General features: G+C 44.2%; 1 protein-coding gene across 2 annotated transcripts in view; it reads right to left on the reverse strand.

Moving 5' to 3' along the window:
- Nucleotides 1-16,906, reverse strand: part of LOC139344264 (cytoplasmic polyadenylation element-binding protein 4-like) — a 28,398-nt gene extending 11,492 nt beyond the window's left edge. For both annotated transcript variants that reach the window (XM_070982245.1, XM_070982244.1), the window contains exons 1-3: nucleotides 16,475-16,906; nucleotides 14,379-15,616; nucleotides 3,836-3,926 (exon numbers count right to left, since the gene is read on the reverse strand). In XM_070982245.1, the coding sequence (XP_070838346.1) occupies nucleotides 3,836-3,926; nucleotides 14,379-15,569 (1,282 nt within the window). In that variant the 5' untranslated portion in view covers nucleotides 15,570-15,616; nucleotides 16,475-16,906. The remainder of the gene's footprint in view (nucleotides 1-3,835; nucleotides 3,927-14,378; nucleotides 15,617-16,474) is intronic.
- Nucleotides 16,907-17,117: the final 211 nt, after the last annotated feature.

The raw sequence follows: 17,117 nt of genomic DNA on the forward strand, positions 1-17,117 counted from the left end.
AGTTGGCCCAGAGAGGAGTCAGCGCTCAAGGAAAATGCGCTGTAATTATGTTTTTCTTTTTGCTTCGCTGTGAGGGAGAAGGAAAGGACTTGCTAAAGTCGCTGCTTCACTTGGCACAATGTTATACAAGGCCGAACTATAATTACGAAAACAAGGAATAAATAGAATAATATCTTGTAGGAGGCCAAGGGCTACAAGACAAAAAAAGGGATAAGGACTAAAGGATGGGATATGGTGTGATGCATCATGTGAACGTAGGAAGGAAGAAAGGAATACTGTATAAAAGCAAATGTGAATCCAACATGAAGTGAATGGCTGAGGAAAAGCAGAAAAAATAAGGTCAAATGAGAGGAGAGGAGGCAAGATTAACATGTTGTGATATATTAGATAAAGCGTAGAATGAAAAGATTCATTTGCAGTATCACATATAATCACTGCAGACAGGTCGAACTGTGCTCGACGAAGATAAACAACCGTAACACAAATGGAAATTCATTTTCAAATATTACAGGAAGTTGGGGCCAACACTACTTCTGCTAAACTATATTTAATTTCATCATAATTTCAAAACCCGACCTGGTTTGTTTTGTAATGAAGCAGAAGCTTGCGGTTTTCAATTCAGAAGACGACTCTTGTTTCTGGTGCCAAGCTCTTGGCTCTAACAGTGGCAGGAATCTGCGCCGGCGAGGCTGGAGCTAAGACACCAAAACGTGGCTAATGAGGTAACCTTTCAGTCTTCCTCTCTTAATATTGAGGGAGGATTTACTTTGGTTTGACAGCAGAACATTAGATCACAGCTGGGTGTAGCCGAGCCCAGTGGGTGTGAGGCTGAAATAAGCACGAGGTGATAGTGAAGTGTCTGGAGCTCACGGTTTTCACTCATCTTGTATTCTGGCCGTGAAGCTGATGTGCGTGTGTGTTCTACATGTGTTTTGCGAACAGCATGTGCACTTTCTGCATTTACATGTTCGAAACATAAAGTGCTTTCCTTCATTTCAGGCACTCGGCCCTTTAGGCTGCAATGACTTTAAAAAAATAAGATGGTTGTGCAGGTAAGCCTCATGGCGTGATGAAATGCTGAGAAATGCGCCCGACAACTTAAACTCTGCTCTGTAGCCAATCAAGCGCCAGTGTTTCCTTTCAAATGTGCTTCAAATAATGATCCCTAGCAGAACAACTCCTACAAGCTACTCCCCCTCGACCAATAGCTAATATTGGCCACAGTCCTTTTTGTTAGCTAAGCACTCCCTATCTATAATTACTGTCAGTCACACCCTCTGCTATAATAAACAACACTAGCTGCCTGCTCTATTCAATAACCCATTTCTGGGTTACCATTGACCAGCGTTTCCTAACACCATTCAGCCAATAACAGACATCGGCTGGTCTCTATCAATCAATAACTAAAGTCAGGAAGAGTCCAGTTTCCAAAGGAAGATTCTCTTTTTCTGCTAACTGAGTCGCATGATACATGTGTATGGATTATACACTCACAGTTTATTAACCAACTAAAACTACTTAGATGTTCTAATTTATGTACTTATATTTATTATGTACACAATACAGCTAAACAGCACCATAAACTAAATTCGCCAAAGTGAGCATAAAGCTGAATCAGCGCCTCTCTAAAGCAGTTTTAAGCTAAACTGAACGTTCTAAACTTCAGGAAGGGAGGACTTAATGCAGGACTATTGTATTAGACTGCATTCGTTTTAGCTAGCTGCACATAATGAAGTGGCAACTCAATGTATATACATGTAAAAATGCACAACCGAGTCCATATGCAGCATATCCCAGTTATATTAACCCACAACTGAAATAGACTAATACCTCTTGACAAGTGCACCTATAGCCTGCATCAGTTTATATTCTTATTGCTAAGAAGCCAAATGCTTCCTTTTAATTTTCAATGGTAACGTGTCCAAAAAAAAGCCACTCCACGCTGCAGACAACGTGAATTTGCATGGACATGTTTCGAACATTGTCATCATCCTTCAAAATGGGAGGCTCTGCAGCTGTGATCGTTAGGAACTAACGACGGCCAACAACTTCAGTTCAGATCAGTGGGAGTCCTTCCATCTCTCTCACAAATCCCCTCTTAAATACAAAGCCTAAGCTCCCATCAGACCTGCATTCTCTCTGCAACTCCTTCTCAAAATGCATGAGAGAGAGGTTATACTCGCTGCACTATGCTCACACACACACACACACACACAAGAAAAACTTTTTGTTTTTAATTCAAAGTGGGAAGAGGAGAGAGAAGGAGGAGGAGAGCGGCGTGAGCTGACTGCTACACAGGCTAACCTTTCTTATTATTGTTCATCATAACACCCGAAGAAGACACGGTGTCTACTTGTCTGACCTGAGGAGGAAGTGAAACTTCTCTGCTAAGAACTGAGGCGTTAAATTGTGAATAAGTGCGAGTGTGTGAGCATCTATCAGCTCTACCTTCCTGTGACAGCTCTACCTTCACGTGTGACGCTCCCACTGGACGCTTGGCCAGCGAGATACCATCAGGCCACACACGCTATATTTACCGCATAAAGAGTAGGGTCTCTTAACATTTCATTTCATTTTGTATACGAGCTGCCATAAGTTTTTCTATTTATATTTTCAAACACACATACTATGGATAAATATTGTGCACTCTCCAAACAATAGGTGCACCCTGAGTATTACAGTTTTTCTCAGTCGCTTTGGTACATTTCTCAAATTCTCAAAACTACTTGTTCAATCGTCACATCATTGTGTCACTTATGCACATCAAAAAAACAGTTTCTCATTTCTTTGAACAAGTTCTAAATGCTTTGGTACATCCATGCAAATGATTATGTACAATTCTCTGCCTTTTCCTACATTATCAACTGCTTATGTCATGTTGATCCAAGTGTATTATATTAGTCTCACCCCCCACAACGTTTAGGCATTAGTTCATCGCATAAGTCTTTACATGCAAAATGGTTGAACAAGTTGTCATATGTCAAGCGTATTTCTATTCATTTCCATTAGACTTTTTTCTAAATCTGTCCTGAATTGGTAAATTGCTCCCAGGTGAATCTTGACCTTCTCTAATGAAGGGAAATTTGTGGAACATCTGGAGGTATAGGAAGACTGCACTGTAATTCCTACAGCACTGCATGTACAGCTTTCCCTAAGGAGACTGTCCTATGTTCACATTTCTACTTCTGTTTTTTTCTTTGTGCTATGCAGTGCTGTCTTTTCCTTTCTGTATCGCAATGACATGGTCCGTCGACAAATTACAGTACAAACAGTCAAATCGAAATGTGAGTCTTGTCCAGTCTCTTGCAATCAATCTCCCACATACACTAAGGTGCAACTCACAATTTCCAATAATTGTCATCAAAACTTTAGCCATAGTTTACATCAGAACATCCCTCCAGAGTGCACTGTTATATTGACAACATGACTAAGCAATTTGACTGTCTCATCCGTACACACTGACACAGGGACTTGGCATTCTGATGGCACTGACATGTTCATTGACACAGATATTTACTTTTGAAGGATGAACTAAGGATTTTGAGCAAATAACTGCCTTTTGCAGGTCATCCATGGTGCTTTGCACTGATTGTTTTGCAAATGTCGAGGGTGATTCGAGAAGTATACCAAAGCGACTGAGAAAAACTGTAATAATCTTATAAATAATTACGCAGGGAAATAGGTCATATCTTTAAGTATGCAAGGAGTGACTATTACTTCTACCTGTGCATCACACGCATTCCACAAATACTTCAACAGTGTAAAATGAAAGCGGCAGCGTTGCAAGTCGACTGCTTCGCGTTTCACGTTCTTGACTGACAGCTGACATCGTCACCTTTCAGGGTGTCCTGCTCAGCCCTCATGATGTCGATCAGGGAGCTCTCCAGCGTGTTCATGTTGAAGCTGTCAAATGACCGGGTGCGTTCCTAAAGAGAGGAGAGAAAGGGGAGAAACACCGTTTACTTTTCTTTACCTGCTTCAAAGCTGCGAATAGCCTTTCCAGCTGACCACCCAGGCAAGAGCGAATGGATTTATATTCATCTTTTAATGTAACACTGCCTCAATTAACCCACGCAGGCCAAAGAGCACACGCACACACGAGGAGGAGGAGGCAGCATTCAGCTTCATTTACATAAGAAAATATACTGTTTTGCATTCTGACTGCGTCACTCTCTAAACATAGCATGAACATTTGGGACCAATTTAAGTTATTATTAGAGGAAGCAGCCAGACACTTTTCCAGCTATTTATGAAGGGTGTCCGTTCTTTTCTTTTCAGAGAAAAAACATGACAGATCGCCTCATTCAAGGAAATATTTCTTTCTACCTTGGGTTTATAAATTATAAACGTATTGTGGGGGTTTAAATGCATGATGGTCCTACATCCTCATTGCCCAAAGAACACAGCAAAATAAGCAAACACAGGCAGATCCAGACGCCGTGACACACTTCTAGTGGGTCATACGGGATGATAAGGATTATTTTTGAGTCAATATATTGTTTTTCGGAAAATCCCTCTCATTCTACCTTTAAGATTCTGACACTTTTGGCAATGGCCTAAATAGCAGGAGTGACAAAACAGGAGCGGGCCCTAGTTTCCACAGGAGTCACTGGAACCTCAAGCGATTCACGATTCTGCAAAACTGAAGTAAAACTGAGATAAAAGAAGCTGGATCAACCTTGTTAAAGAGATTTTACTTTAGTGTTTGAATTCTCTAGGCCTCCTGCTCTGGCTTTCTAGCCACCAAATAGGTAGTAGCATGAGAAGCATGAGGATTTTTAAAAGACACTCCTTTGTTGATCACATTTCTGTTGCCAGCACTTCATTTATCTTTCTCTTAGTTCGAACCATAATTCCCCTCTTGTGTGTTTAACTGCCCTGTTTGCGAAGTTAACTGGCGAACTAACTGAGCTGTAAACTCGCTCATTCAACGAGGAACCATAATGGAAGTCAAGTGTAAAACAAGCAGCAGAAGCGAGCAGGAGTCAAGCCAATTCTTGAGAGACAGCTTTGTCACCTACAACAAGGGCATCCTTGGCATACCGACCATGCTGGAAATATTTGCATGCACACACAAACACATTTAAACACACACACCCATGCAATGTGTAAACACAGAATATGCGCACGCATCAAAATCATGTGCCCACGCACAAACGCACACACACACTAACACACACACACTCCAAGTGTCATGCTGATAAGGCTTCTGTCTCGACTCCACCTCAGCTGAACAAAATATGCAGCCACTGACAACAACTTGTTAACAAACTGATAAAATATCTTTGTTCCCTTCTTGCGAGAATAACCACGACTCAGGCAGACAACGCTGCTGACCAAAAAACGAAATCCACATCCTGCTTGTTTACATTTACAGTTATAGGTCTCCTGTGGCCACAGCATCACGCGATTGTCTCTTCCCCATTTTCCCAGTCAGCCATTCTCCAATGCATGCCACCTTAAAAGCAGAAATACCTTAAAAAAGATTTCTATTCCTCGTTTATGCGTCAGAGATCTCACGCTGTGCACAGCCAATGATGCTTCTGGCTACAAGTTGCTGAGCACCATGACTATGTTTAGTCACGATTATTTTTTTTCTCAACTGTCTGGTCACGACTGAAATAAACTTTATTTCCCGTACTTGGTTGCACTAAAGTACAATGAAATACTTCAATAATGTCAATTGTAGAAACCATTATTTAATTATTTGCAGAGATGCTGTCAAAACAATACTCTAAGCCAGCCATGAGTATTTTATGTAAACACATCGGTGTGTATGCAGTCATTTCTAAAACACACACGAGCAGTTTAACACCAGCAAAAATATGTAACTCCGGGACAGGAAGAAGGAGAGCCTGCTGCTCTATAAACATCCATGCTTGTGAAATATCAATGTCAGAAAATATCTCTTGAGCTCAGTTTTTGCTATAAGATTTAAGGCTGAAAAACATCCCGTAAAGAGCTGACTGAGCCTGACAAGACGCTGACAGACCAATCAGGGAACCATAAGCTTTTAGATGATGACAGGACTCACAGTCTCTTGAAACTTGCAAACCTCGTGAACAATAAAGTGTTGAAGATAACAAAGCTGCAACAGCTTCTAAACTTTATTCAGCAACTAAATGTGGCGCATGTGAGCCGTTGCCATGTTTATCCGGTTTTAAAAAATCTGCAGGGAAGACCGGGGTCAGCCCAGCGAGTCCGTCCTTTCAGCCGCAGCTGACGCGGAGGTCTGCTTTAAAAAGAGATGTCATTTGTCTATTGTACAGTCTCGAGCAAACAGAAAGTGGAAAGTGCCAATTGTGGGCTGATGTTGCCAGGTTGACACAAAAATGAGACACTAACATTAAACAATAGGAGTGACGCATGACGCTGAGTGAAAGCCTGTTAAATAAGCGAGCTGTGAGCCAAGGTCAAAAGAAAGCCTCACAATCCTGACACGAAGTAATACAGAATTTAATGTACAGCTTCATGTCAAATTCGCCGCTCCTGAAAAGCCTGAAAAACTTCCTGACATGGACAATGTATGATCAGCTCTGCCCTCGGCTTGACTGATAATGGACGGGCCTTGCACAACAAGAATTACCCAACATGTCTGTCAATCTGTAAGTAGCTTATTTGTACAGCCAGTCACCACTTTGTCTTTGAAACAAATGCATCTATGTCTAACCTCTCTAGTATTTATCTAGTAACCAGTTCGAACTGCTGGCCGATGTCAGTGGAGAATAGTCTGAAAGCAAAACTACCATGGGAAGAAAAGCTCACTGCATATTACACCATGAACTCTCCGGGGGTCAAATGCTAAAGGGTTCAAAAAAACAGACCTGCGTCAGTGAACCATGTGACCAAGGGTCGGCCAGGCGGGCCACTCACTTTTTCATCTGCTGTCTGGTGTCTGCAGCAGCTCCCAAAATTCAATAGCTACTTTCTACTATCTGATCAGCCAAAGAGCGTGGTTGGATGTCTGCCACAGTGGCTGATGAAACAGCCAAACTTCCCAGCTGTAGCCAAAATCTTACCAGCATTCTGGCTGGTTTAGATTTCCCACACTGGCTAAAGGAACATGCTAAAACAGAGCTGACATGGTAAGAAGAACACACCCAGCGCACACTCTCTCCCTCAAAACAAATATCAACACAGGGATATAGGCCAGATTATGTCGACTATTTTCCCATATCCGCCTCAGTATCTTATGTGGACTTAGGCTATTGCTTTAGGTCAAATACACCCAGCATTCAAAGACAGGGGAAGCAGAAACAAGTGGCGGACTGATTACTGAGGGCAGTACACACCACGAGTGAGTATATACTAGCACACGAACAGATAGGCAGCAGAAAACTGCAGTATTTCTGGGATCTGTTGCACGTCTGCGTTATACCTGCTTCTGCGCTTTAAAAATTAAATGCTGTCATTGAAGGAGAATGGCCATTTATTTTGCGGTCGAAATGGACTCAGTAAGGCATACGTGAAGCCTGGACGGTGCTCTGCAGTTGCTAAGCATTAGCCAGGAGAGGTGCAGACGGTGATTAATCATCAGATTCGTGCATCCCTCTCTCTCTCAACAACTGGCCAGCTGAACGGCAAAGTACTCATCCCTGACAGATTGCAGATTACGCACACACACAATTTACAGTGCAGTCCACGTCATGTGTATCTATGAAAGCTTGCCCACGCTAACCCAAGGCCATAGGTATAAACACAGCAGACATGGCATGACATACTCTATTATTTGTGAGCAAAGGTGAAATGTAGTCTCGTGTACCTGGAGAAACAGGAAATAAAAGGCATGACGCAGTCTGGTTAAAGGTGAAAGGATTTCAAAGGTGAGACACACCCCTTTTCTGCCGGCCCTGTTCTCAGCCGCAACGCCATATCTGAATGTTTGACCCTGAATCAAAAAATGTCGACTGAGTTGATCTGCATACAAATTGCACTTAAATTAGATTCAATTAACTTGGCCTTTAGGTTCATGAAGTGTTGTTTTCCAACCAAACATTCTGGTCGATAAAAGGTATAAACTACATTTAGTCGGCATTCAGACATTTGTTTCTTCTTATAAGGGACAAGACCACAGTTCCTCATATAAACATCTATTGTCAATGATACAGAAAAAAAAGTATTGTGATCATCTGGGATGAATATAGAATATACTGAAAGATTACTTCTTCGTGAGCTTGGAGTCATGTACAGTGGATGCTAATTTGCCATCTTTGCCAATGCTACATGAACTCTGAAGAACACTAAATGCTAGTATGTGTGAGCATGCCTCAGCTCATCAGTCATTTGACGTGCTTTCCACACGCTGGCAAGGTCATATTGACAAAATAAGAAGTCGAACATACAGAACCTGACATGTGCCAATCCCGGTGGAAAACGTGATTAAACAAGCTGCTTTTCTGCCGAGTTGTCACTACCTATGTGCAGGTTTACAAAGAAATCAATAGTTACTGGGACTTTGATGTGCATCATATGCTGGTGTGCGCTGCCTTTAACATTACCCTGCTTTGCCAGTACAGTCTAACATCATGAGCAAAGACCACTGCGAATAACCAGCAAAACTTCAATGCCTTAGTACCATAAGAATTTAAGTCCTAAATCAGGGCTACACCTAGCCACAACAGTGTTCCAGGCTGCTTATTTCACAAAATTAACATTCACAAAATGAAACCTTTCAAAGTTGCATCTGATTAACTGTGAAGTGAAAAAAAGGTTGAAATAACAAAATAGACCAGATTGCCTGTAACAGCCTCTCACACTGAAGTTTTAATCGAAAGCACCACAAAACAGGGCAACCTCCACCAGCGTTTAATGGCATGTAGGGATGTAAAGAATGATTAAATACACCATGCTGAGGGTGATTAATTCAAGCATTAATCTTCTATGTCACCTGCCTGTTCATGAAAAATGGAAGCTGAGGAAGGGTGAAAGAGCGGAGAAACTAAGAGGACATAAGGATATATGGGCGCAGTTTTCAGGTTTTCACAGGTTGGAAATGAGTTCGACATTCACTTCACTCTCATTGGTGGGAAGGTTTCCATTTTTCCCCTCGCTTTTTGTGCTTCTAATCACATCCGTGAGACAACAGGCAGAGAGAGGAAGCCCGAAGCAAAGGAGGGAAGGGGAAAATGGCAGATGAAAGAAAGGGGATGATGGAGAGTGGGAGAGCAAGTACTGAGGTGAGGCAAAGTAAAAAGAGAAGAAAGGAAGGCAGGAAAGGGAAGGAGGTTGAGCTTTTGATGCTTGCGATTATGGTTCTTCCTGGTCAAAGTATTTCAAAGACCTGCTATGACATTAAATACCCCCAACTGTCAAAAACAACCTATTACCCAGTGTTGGCTGAATGGCTGAATGGAGTGTGTATTTGTTTGTGCATTTGGGGTGTAACAGGAGTGACAGAGGCAGGGGTTCCAGCACTATTTGCACTGCTTGAGGGATTAAACTGAACTGACTCTGCTATTGTACGCAATGAGCTGGGCTAAATAAAATATGACACCTCAACATAGACTCTGCTTTGTCCTCTTCCTTTGTTAAGACACATGTGCAGAAGACATAGACCAGGGACTAATTAGGGCTCATGCACACACAGGCATGTGCACATACACACACATGCACACAAGCTCTCTTTCTTCCTGTTTCAGAGCGTCTGTCAAGGGTGTGAGAAGGGCACAATGAGGCTGTATGAGCAGCAGAGTTATGTGCTTGCCAGCACAGCTCAGGCCTCTCATTAGTCTAAAAAAACCCTTCTCTCATTTAACACCAATGGCGCAAGGACCAGAGGTAATGGCTGAAACCTTGGCCTCTGACAGCTTAATGGCTGAGAGTTTGTTTGTTGACGTACATGGATGTAGGAGAATACGCATAAAGACGAGAAGCAAAGCTACCTGAAACGAATGAAGCTCCTTCCAACAAAGTAAACGTGTCACTCTAAACAGGATTCCTGTCTTCATCGTGGAAGTCTGATGACAAACACGGGCAATGACTATGACTGCATGATTCCTTCAGTTTTCCGACTGATGCTTGACATAAGACCTGTCTGATTAGATGTCCATTTAAACAATCAGGTGCTGAAGAGAGAGAGAATACTCAAGTCAGACAACAGGTGGCCTTGCACCAGAAGAGGTGGTTTAATAACGTACCTCCATATAACAGCATTGTAAAAGGCTGCAGTATATCGGAGCTACACAAACAGTGAGGAGGGAGCTGTAACCCACAGCTACCCAAGTAGCTTACTGAGACAATATCCTGCCATGGCTTACTCACCCTCAGGCCCTACAGGTCACTGGCCACATTTACCGATCCGACTCAGCCCGGTACACCTGACACAGCAGCACACCTCTGACCTTGAATTTCACAGGTGAGGAATCAGGGAACAAGGAATGAGAAGATATTTGCTTGGATTTCCTCTGGCTGCTCCGGTCTCCTCTCACAGTCCAAAAACACGTAGGTTAGGTTAATCTGCGACTCTAACTTGCCCGTACAGTGAATGTGAGCATGAATGGTTGTCTGTTCCCATGTGTCAGCCCTGTAATTGACTGGTGACCTGTCCAGGGTCTACACCGCCTCTCGCCCAATGTCAGCTAAGATTTGTTCTGGCCCCCAACCACCACCCCTGCGATCCTCAAGGATAAGCATGTACAGATAATGGGTGGGCGGATGGATGTATGGAGGGATGGAAAGCAAAGGATGCAAGAGAGGACAAGCAGGAGAGGCTTTCCTCGCATTCAAAAAGTACACACTTCTGGTCTAATGCTAGTTTCTAGCTGACCAGTGTACTAGCAGTTAGCAACAGCGTGCCTGGCTTGAAGCCCATCCCAAATACTAAAGCTGCCTTAATACAGCAGTGGCCCTGCGTGCTGCAGCGACAGCCACAGCGCTGGAACATTTTCTCCCTCTGTGTGCCACAGTGCTGTACACCGATTTGGATAAAATATCCACCAAATGCCTTGCAACCTTGTTCTCAAATTGCATCTTCAAATTTGCTCTTCCACACGCAAATGAATGCCATGGCCCAAGGCAATCACAAGATCCCACACTCCATAAAAGTAGGCAGAGCGCAGGATCTTTGCTTTAGCAGCTAGCTCTTGCACCATACCCAACCAGCGGCATATTCCTATTTTAATACGTGTTCCTATCTGCTGAATAGTATCTAACTGCAAACGCTACAGAAGTGCTACTTTATGGGAGTCGACTACTTGTCTCTGTAAAGTTGTGTGTCACAATCACATCTAATCCAAAAGGGTAAATAAAGAACTAACACTGCAATGTACCAACTCTGACTGTACACAAGCAGAATAACGGGAATTCTAAAGCAAAGGCCACTGATCCTTCATCTGCTGTGTCACTGCTAGAATGGAAACTTTGTGAGGCAGTTGGAGAAAACTTATAGTGAAACATTGTGACAACAGTTCCTCATGGGGTCTGTTTAGCTCAGAGTTACAGGACCTACGCTATTTCAATTACCAAACCTGGGGGCACCTTGTGTAAGGCAACATGTGTCATCAGTCATCTGATGCAGTGCATGATCTTGACAAGCACCATTTTGAAAAAAATGCAACACAATACAATTGGAGTGAATGAAAAGACAATGGCCAACAGATCTTAAAGACTGAACTACACCGGGGGGACAGCTGACAACTAAACTTGACGCTTGGTTGCTTGTGTAATAATTTAAGAGTGGTTTCTATAGGGACAGTTTCAACACTGCAACACGATCTATATGCTCACACCAAAATGACACAATTTCCAATTCAATTACGGAGGGTGGAACAGTACCATCAGCTTACGGTTGAGAAAAACACAAGCTATATGGTTCACGAGCAGGAAACAAACACCTTAGTCAAATAACATGCAGCAATATTTGGAAGCAAAATTTATGTCAGTGGGAGATATGAACATAAGCAAAACTATGCAGATCCACATATGGCAGCTCGAAGTGAGGCAAAAATGACTCGGCTTGAGTGAAAAATGTTCAACTTGAGCACACATTTGCAGTTATGCCGAGCTCTGCTGCCCTCTGAATGCACAGGTACAGGAGCAGAGAGGAGAGGCTCTGGGGGAAAAGCAGAGTTAGTAGTAAGTTTTGAAATGAGTCCGGCTGAGACGTCGCACAGAGACAACGCTTGTAGTCACAGCAAAGATGTCGACTGTGAGCCTGGTCACCTCACACACCCATCAATTATAAGGCCAGTAGTTTAAACTTCAGTGTCAGTGTACCTTTCTTTACAGCCAGCTTCATGTTTTGTCTCATCAACAGCCATATTATCAATTCCTTGCTCTTTGTAAATGGGTTACCCTTAGATAATCACACACACACACACACACACACACACACACACACACACACACACACACACACACACACACACACACACACACACACACACACACACACACTAAGGCCATTTTACACCCATCCTCCATCTGCCCTTGCAGTATCAAGAGGGCAGGCGGACATTCTCCTTTGGCTGATCTGATTCAACCACAAAGCAGAGTAAACATAGCACGGCTCCAGCAATGCTAGCTTTAGCTTAAATCTGTAACAGAGGGGACTCTCCACAGCTCAAAATGGATGCAGATGCACAGTTCAGATGAAAGAGAATCCGCTAACAGAGCTAGGTGCTAGTTCCATCTACACCCTTTTTTTTTAATGTAGCATCTGCAACCATTTACTGTTGCTGAATTTTTTATTGAAATATGCTGCTTGTAGGACTGGATTTTAACACAATATGACTCCAAATTATTAACAAGTATTAGGCTCTAATGATTTCCAGCAGGTCAGATATGAATCTGACCCCCTGACTACCAACAGCAATTAGGGTTTAGCTCATGGTAAATAGCTGCTCTGAGGTAAGCTTTGCTACTTATTCAGCAAAAAGTGCCCAAGACATGTCAAGACGTGTCAGAACAACATCCTTGCTGTTTGGCCTGTGGTGCACTGTGAGTCATTAATTGCATGCAGAGATAAGGAAATGCTTAGAAAGGTCACAGCAAGCATCAGTTTCTAAATTTTAATTGGGGTAATTTGCTTGTTTGGAGGACTTTAGGTTTTTCCTGAAGAAAATGGCTCAATGAAAACAGAGATTATGACTTTGACTCGCCCCATGGATAGGCATGGTCAGCAAATGAAGCACCCCCCTACTGGTGGGGTCTTAGGGCAATTAGTAGTGCTGTTAGGCTATTGACAGTCTGCTGAAACAACAAAGTCTAGCAATCATTCAGACAATTACTCCATCTAAGATGACATTGGGAACCAATGGCAGCCAAGTACTTATGACTGGCCAGAAGTAATTTGACAGGGCAGAGGGAACAAGGCAAAGGACATGCAGCGCACTTTAAGAAGCCTTTCATCAGATCATCAAGCCTAGCTGGGCCTATAGCAACCTTCCTCTCTCCACCCCCGCCTCCTCGTAACAACCGACACAATCAATCATGAGATGGATCAATAAAATGAATTTATCTCCATGCTCCTGTTACTTCTTTCCATCAATCCTATCACCTGTTTTCTGCATGTGATAATACAATTATTTGAGCCATCTTCATTATGTGTGGACCCGGCTATCAAAATTACACTCTGAATAGGCTGGCATTTTGAGAACGAGTTGCCAGGCTATGGCAGCCATGACCCGGGTGATTAATAAAGCGGTAATCCTGAAAAATCATTAGGCATTAGGCTCGGGCCATCAATCTACAGTATTACCTCTTTTTTTTTTCTTTCTGTGTGTGTGTGTGTGTGTGTGTGGCAGTGTGTGCGTGTGGCGAGAATAAAATAAACCCCACGGTGACGTCTTCTTGTACACTGGTGTATCTAGATTTTTCTTTACATCTCAGTCTCTGTCAATCTTGGTCATCCACGGTTCTCCCTGCGCCATCTCTCGCTTTCCCCATTTCTAACCTCCCTCTCCCACTTCCATCTTCTTCTCCCCATCTTGTTCTCTCCATCTACGATGCCTCCCCCGACTCCCCACACACCCCACCCCTCCCTCCAGCCCCTGAGCTCGTATATGTGGCACACACCACTGCAGTGACAGAGCCACATTAGTCATCATCAGGGACGTACAGCTGTGGAAGTACAGAACCCAAAGACTGATTTCTAAGCTAACACGGCAACAAATGCATCATGTAAATCCATGCCCTCCCCCCATTTCTAAAAATAGCAGCTATACCACATACTGTAATAAAATTAACAGCTAACATAAATGGCACACCAAGGTTTAATCATTCAGGCAGCGAGCAGTCACTGTTGAAATACATTGATGCACAAAAGCATGAACACGCAAAGTGCATACAGATAAAACAGCATATTGTGTTTGTTAATAAAAGGAACAGTATGTCAGAGTTAATGCTAAATCACACAATGAGATAATCACAGGCAAACTGACCTGAAAGGGGAAGATGTTATCACTGCGGCCAACTCCATCATCTATCCAGGACTTAGGGTTGAAGCCCGCGGGACTGTTTCGGGGGTACTTCTGGGATGCCACATGGTTGTTGGGGAAGGTCTTCTTCAATGGAGAGATAGAGTTGATGGGGGTCATCCCTCCGTTCAGCCCTCGGCGATAATCTCTGCCCTGAGACCCTCCCCAGCCGCCGCCCCCACTACCATAGCCTCCTCCGGGACTCCAGGAGGTGGAGGAGCCAGGGGAGGGAGAGGGGCTCTGGTAGCTGGCTGGACCCCAGGGGGACGGCGGCTTGTTCAGGCTGTTGGACAAATGCGGCAACTGGCTGAAAGCCGGATTCCTGTGCGGAAAAGGCGGTGGAGGGTGTGGAGAGGCTGGGGAGCGCCGATGCTGCTGGTGTTGGTTGTGGGGATGCTGGAAGTGGGGGTGTGGCGGGGGGGCCGGGTGGTGCTGGGACAAGGCCGCCGCCGGTCCGATCTGGGGGGAGAAGTTCCCACCAAACCCTGGACTGACATGGTGTGAGAAGTTCTGGAACAGCAGGGGCCCATTGTTAGCAGAGGCCGGGTTGAAGAAGCTGACGTCCTCATTGATGATGGTTGATGGCGCCGGTGGGATGGCGGCTGACCAGTTGTTGAAGCCAGTAAGTGATGACGAGGTTGTACTGGACTGGACCGGGCCAGTCCCTCCAAGACCAGAGGTCTCCTGGTAATCAAAGCCTGTCAGGACAGGAGACTCGAGACGTAGCTGCTTCTCCTTTCCGTTACTTCCTTCAGACACGCTGCTGTCTGTCTTGGCTTCTTCTGACCGGGCTTTTTCCAGTTCTGACATGATCCCACTACCACTTCCACCCTCCTGGTGACTCCCTGGGGACAGCTGCTGCTGCTTTTCTTGCGTTTCTTGCATTTCCTGTTGCTGCTGCGCTTTGGGCTTCTCTGGGCCCCCCAGGATTTCGTCTTGCACGCTGTTGTGGGTGGCAGAGGCAGGGAAGAGCCAGGGAGAGCCTCCCGTGGTGCCATTCCCTGCGGCTGTGGTGCTGTTTATGAAAGCAGCAGGGCTCTGCGACACATTTTGGTGGTGGTGTGGGGGCTGCAGATGCGGGTGGATTCGGACCGGGAATGCAGACTTGTTGCCAGTGTTGTTTTGAACTAGGACTCCAAACCCGTAATCCCCCATTTGTTTTCTCCCCCCACACACAAATGCTATCCCGTGATCGTTTGGTCCTATTGAGAGAAGAGCACACAGGATGGCATGCACTGAGTTAGCAGTCAGCCCCACTCAGTCCACTACAGATCAAGGGATTTAGAAACAACTATGTGATGGCCACAGACATTTGACATAAAAGATCTTATTTCTAGGTTTGTTTCACTCTCTCAGAGAATTCCTAGACATATGATAATCACACAACACTGTCATGAATGAGCTCATTCTTGCATTGAACAATCTACCCTTATTACTGGGCAGTTGAAAAAGTCCAGACAGTGAACGTTACATCTTTAGCTAATTTTAACCCCGTGACGTTGCCAGCTTGTAAGTCTACAGCTGAGCCGCTGGCAGACACAAATGTAGCTGCAAACACTGCTGTGTTTAGCCGAACTCGTTCTCCGTTTGGAGACGGGTTTCTAACGCAAACCAACCGACAGACAATCAATTACCCGCAGTATAACGTGAAAGAGAACACCGTGGTACAAAATGTCAATGACTGTTGAACACATTAACAATAACCGAACATAAGGTTCAGAAGAAAAAACACTCGACCTTGTTTGACAGCTGTCAGGAGTCTATGGAGAGTCCAACCTCAAAATTGATCAGAAATACCATTAACGTTAGGTTAAGTCGAACACTTTCTTACTTTAATAAAAAATAACTCTAACGTTGTGTCTCACGTCAATGTTCATTATCAACGTTACATTTTTACACTTGACTTAACAGTCGACAGTCGGTTTAAATCAACAAGACACGTTAGCTGGCCAGCTAACATTTCCATTCGTTGCTAACGTTCGCTAGCTAGCTACTAACCGTTAGCAGAAATGCTAGCTAGCTGGACAGCTTCAACACAGGCGGATAAAATTTCTTTTCACCTTCTGATCACCACCTTCGACCTCGGCGATGTCTTTGTCGAGATGGTCCCCTCGGCTTGAAAGCAAGGTGGTGTCCTTGAAAAAAATCAGTAAGTCAGGCAAAGCTTTTCAGAGGCGATTTTATAGCTGACTCGTACAGTGCAGTCGGTCAGCTTTTTTTTTCTCCCTTCTCCTGACGTGTCCTGCCTGCTCAATGACACAGCTCTCTATCTGCTGCCTCTAATCTGAACTGTATAATCAAAGAGCTTTGTTAACGTGGCAATGTGTGAAATATATTCGGCCGCGGTTCTTTCACAACCCTTATACGATCGGTTTCATTGTTCGTTTGATTTCAGTATATTTTCTCGCTAAGTGTCTTTCCTACAGAGCCAGCCGATTCCTGTGCGCTTCTTGGCTGCCCCTCTCTCCTGGAACCGACCGCGGCCGAATGACAGCGAGAGATCAGCCGAGACACACTTCCGCTTCTGGCACCACCCTTTCCACCGTGACCACGCCCCCGAGAGCCACACCTCGATATACGATTGGCCAGCTGACCGGCAGCCTCGCCCAAATTCTACAACAGTTAACGGCCACGCACCAATAATATACTCATGCCATCCATAAGTACTGCCCACTGAGGTCGGGGATGGTGAAAAAATGTTAC

Source organism: Chaetodon trifascialis, chromosome 16 (genome assembly GCF_039877785.1).
Source record: "Chaetodon trifascialis isolate fChaTrf1 chromosome 16, fChaTrf1.hap1, whole genome shotgun sequence".
NCBI lineage: Eukaryota > Metazoa > Chordata > Actinopteri > Chaetodontiformes > Chaetodontidae > Chaetodon > Chaetodon trifascialis.